Here is a 4645-nt window from a genome sequence, read left to right as displayed (position 1 = left end):
AAATTTTACGTGGCGAGGAATCCTCCATCGACTGGCAAGGCAGCTCCGCTGATCATTGAACTGCGGTCGCTTAGCATAAATACTACAGCATCCACTACTTCGGCAACTTCTGTGAAAGGATAGAAAAAAGTGAAATCTGGAAATATTTTTTTCTCTTTGGATATTTTTGGAGGATATTCAGACTTTCTAATGTCTGGGAGACAAAAATTGGAGTTTTTAAGGTTTTTTTTTCTTAATTCCAATTTGTTATTAAAAATTATTTAAAAAGAAATACTTTCTAGAAATGAATTTTTTTCCATCAAAGAATAAACCTGCCAGACCTTGCTCGTTATGAAATATTTTGGATCTTAAGTAACATTTATGTCACTATTTTATGACACAAGAATGCGTAGCTGTACTTTTGTTTAGGGAAAAGTTCATACTTTTTAAAAATATTGTCATAAAAACGAGACAACTATAATAACAAGCCGATAGTCCGCTATTTTGCTTTATAGCTCTTATTATTTAAATTGAATAATTGAATAATTTTAATTATATTAAAACTTGAGCTAATTAGGAGTAACACAATTTAAAAGGTGTGGAATTACCCATCCTATTTTTTCAAGGATTATCAATGGTTATTATACTGGCAAATATACCATGAGAATATAAAAATACAGAATCCATTCTTTATACGGATATATAATGCATATAAAATCTATTTCTCACATTTTCAAAGCGATAACAGATTGAATTAACTTTAAAAAAAAACAAGATATAAGTGAAGGTGAAGGTTTATCAATTCTGCGAGCTTAAAAAAACATTTATTACTCAATAACTTCATAAATATGAAATACATAATAAGAATGATTTGAATGACTGTGTAGTTAAATTTTTCTTTCTTTAATTCTACTGCTACTAATAATATACTATTTGTTATTATATCACTTATGATTAATAGGTATTAAATTTTTAGTTTATAATAATTTGCATAAAATAATTAAAAATGTGAATTTACTTGAATTTTAATCGATAATAGAATAATTAATATCATTCTTTTCTTACCAGCAAAGCGACCAAGAGGAATTTTACTTATCATTTCATGAGCTTTTTTTGGATCATCCCAACCAAGTTTTCCCATTTCTGTCATCACAACTGTCGGATTTACAGAGTTCACTCTAATATTATGCTGTCCAAGTTCAAGAGCCATTGTTCTATGAAAAAATCGTATGTTTATGTAAATATGCTTATAATTGGAAATGATTTCATTTCTTTACAAGTTTTTGAAAATAATTATCGAATTTTCATCGCTTAAGATCTTCAAAGTTTGAAATTTTCTAATTTGAAATTAATCAAATTCATCTAACTCCAATTTGAAATAAATAAAATTTCATGGGCTTAAGCTCTTCTTTCTATTTCGAAATGTCTTCTGTTTAAACTGAAACATCGAAACTTAATATTGATCTATTTAGAATTTAGATTGTAAAAAAATCTCATTAAGAATGTTGAACTAAAAAGACGAACTTTCTACAAAATCAGCTGAATATTTAACCAAATAATTACACTCAACCTAAAAGATTAATTTTTTACTAACAAATCTGCCCGCTAAGCGGGCACATCCTACTCGTGCGCTGCGCGCACGGCTCCCAAGTTTAAGCGCGCCCTGGACGCGCGCCTGTTGGATCTCGTACTAGCAGCAGTTCTAGGAATTGGTAAACCGCGAGCGGCTTAATCGAGAGTGGTGTGATTAAGTATAGTTAAAGATTAAATTGCTTAAAGTTCTGTAGGCAGCGGGCACAATTTTTTAATATAAATTTTGATAAATAACTTCAAAAAGAGAAGTTCTGTCAAAAAATGGTAAAAAGAAATGTAGGAATTTTTAAACGTTGAAATTCTTCCAGAAACTTTTCCTCATTTTTTGCGTCGTTTATTGGCTCAACATTTAAATTTTCGACTTTTTTCATAGTATTTTCGATTAAAAAAAAAATCACAAGTCCTATTGAAAAATGGTTTTAAAAAAGTGTATATGACTTTTCAAAAAGTATTGCTCCTTAAGACTTTTTTTATATTTTGCGTCGTTTGGTTCGAAATTTGAATGACAAGGTATCCGGACAAATGTAACACTTTCACAATCATGAATTATGAGAATGTAATAAATTATAACAAATTTGTATCTCCTTTTTGGGTACATTTTTATTTGTATTTTTAATTTCATTTGTTATGTGTAAAACGAAAATTACGCGTCCTATCCAAAAGTTATTTATGAAAAATGTGCAGATGGGTTTTAGTTCAACAATTTTTGTTTACTAATTTTTTTTCGTAGCTTGTGTTTTTTTTTAACAAACGATACAGGGTACGAAAAAAAATTATACTTACAAAAGTTGTTCATCCAAAAATAGACTAAAAATTTGTTATTAATCACTTTTGTATTGGGCGCGTAGTTTTTGTTTTATTCATTAAAATCAAAATAAAAAGTAAAAAACAACATTTTGTGTAGACAAACCCTACAAGCTATTGATCATTTTATGATATGACCCGTTGTTTATGTTTTAATGGATAAAAAATGACGAAAAAATTAATAGACAAAACTTATTCACCCAAAAATCATCCACAAATTTATTATAATTATAAAGTTAAAGAATTAGTTTTTAACCCGAGAAAGAGATTTTCAACATAATAAACAGAAAAGTAGAATTTTCGAAAAAGAAGCTTATTAATCTACCAAAAAAAGACGATTCTTCAAACAAACTACAAACATTTTGCCCCATATAGGTCAATTTTAAAACTACAAAAAATTAATTTTCGGCCAAAAATGGAATAATTCCATTTCCACATGAAATAATTGATTTTAAATTAAAAAAAAAAGAATTTTCTACAAAATAGACCAACTTTCTGTCACATAGTCAATTTTTTTACCTAATTGTTGAGTTTTTCGAAACAAAAAGACGAATTTTCTATTCAAAACAGTTCAACGAACGAGTTGAATTATAGATCTAATAATCTGAATTTTCAATAAAAAATATAAAGGTTGATATTTCAAGAACAAAAAATTTCGATTTTTAAGAAAACAATAGGGATCCTGCATATATTATGTAAAGTGTTTTTCTTTTGTTTACATCGTGTTGTTTTTTATTCAACGGTAACTTTATTCTCATCTTTATCGATCTTTATTTAAAAGAAAGATAACCGCGTTACGTAATATATGTACGATCCCATATAATTTAACCAAAAAAATGAATGTTCAACAAAATAGTTTAATTCTGAACTACAGCAGATTAGTTTTCAACAAAATGCATGTTCACCTAAAGAAAATGATCTTTCAAAAAAAAATGAATAAATCTTACTTGAAAAAAAATTTCAATTAAAGAAAGCAAATTTTTTACGCAAATAAAATGGAATTTCTACCTTATAGTTGGATTTTCTACCAACTTGTTGAATTTCCAAGCCAAAAGAATGCTTTTTCCACAAAACAGTACAATTTTTAAACCGATAATATGAATTTTTAACAAAAAAGTAGATTTTGCGGCCAAATTGTGGAATTTATTGCCAATATGTTGAATTTATTACAAAACAGAATTTTCAACAAAAAAGATCATTTTTAACTAAAAAAATTAATTTTTAATAAAGTAGTTCAGCTATCAACCAAGAAGTTCCATTTTTAACCAAAATTGCACCTCATATAAGACAGCTTTTTTAGCTACAATGAAAAAATATCAATAAAGTGGAATTTATCGCCTTCTTGTATTCAATTTTAATAGTTTTTTTTATCGTTAGGGGAGCCCTTCTACCCCATTTCACATACATTCGTTCAAGAAAGTTCACAATCCCCTCCCTCCCCTATGAAAAATATTCTGGATCCGCCCTGGGTTCAATGGCACCCTTAAAAATATTTCATTTGCTTTAGGTGTAAAAATCCATGGCTATCTGAGTTTTTTATATTTCTGAAATTATTTAATTGAGCGTTTACCTGGTGAACATTTGGAGAGCACCTTTGGAGGCACAATAAACAGAATGATCCCAGAGGGCTGCTTCGGCTGCCTGGGAGGACAAGTTGACAATACACCCGCCTACTTTTCTCTTTATCAGATCTTTGGCTACGACCTGAGAGATATTCATCACTGCCTTGACATTCACGTCGAAAATGAGATCGTAGTCCTCTGGGGTCAACTCCAAAAAAGGTTTCAGAACAGCAACCCCTGCATTGTTAACCAGCAGATCAATTGGAAGAACACTCTCTACCGCCTTCTTGGTTTCTTCCCAATTTCTCAGATTCACACATACAGTTTCAATTCTCAGGTCCTGCTTCTTCAAGGTATCCAAATACTTTTGCGTCTTCGACAAAGCTATCACGGTTCCTTTATATTCAGAGAGTCGGAGGGCCAAGTCTCTGCCAATCCCTGCAAAGATATAACAATTTTTAATTAAATGTATCGTCTTTATTATTTCAATGTTCTTTAATGTAAGAATTGCAATACCTTTGAAAAGTAGATTGTAGAATATTTTAGCAGCGGTGTAGCCGAGGCCTGGCGGTCTCTGGCGCCACAAGGTACTTCATTCGATGGCCTGGCGGCGCACAGTGGGGTGAAATCGGAAAACGAGGTTCAAAATGACATTTAGAACGCAATTATGCACCGATTTTAGAATTTTTTTTTTGAAAAATTCAGAA

General features: G+C 30.1%; 1 protein-coding gene across 1 annotated transcript in view; it reads right to left on the bottom strand.

The window, feature by feature from the left end:
- Positions 1 to 5: 5 nt before the first annotated feature.
- The window catches only part of LOC117169829 (L-xylulose reductase-like), a 5023-nt gene continuing 383 nt past the window's right edge, over positions 6 to 4645 (bottom strand). The window contains exons 2-4 of the mRNA XM_033356338.1: positions 3947 to 4376; positions 1045 to 1193; positions 6 to 109 (exon numbers count right to left, since the gene is read on the bottom strand). Coding sequence (XP_033212229.1) covers positions 6 to 109; positions 1045 to 1193; positions 3947 to 4376 — 683 coding nt within the window. The remainder of the gene's footprint in view (positions 110 to 1044; positions 1194 to 3946; positions 4377 to 4645) is intronic.

This window comes from Belonocnema kinseyi, chromosome 3, assembly GCF_010883055.1.
Source record: "Belonocnema kinseyi isolate 2016_QV_RU_SX_M_011 chromosome 3, B_treatae_v1, whole genome shotgun sequence".
Taxonomy (NCBI): Eukaryota; Metazoa; Arthropoda; class Insecta; order Hymenoptera; family Cynipidae; genus Belonocnema; species Belonocnema kinseyi.
The sequence above is the reverse complement of the archived record's forward strand: the minus strand, read 5'-3'. Positions and strand labels throughout refer to the sequence as shown.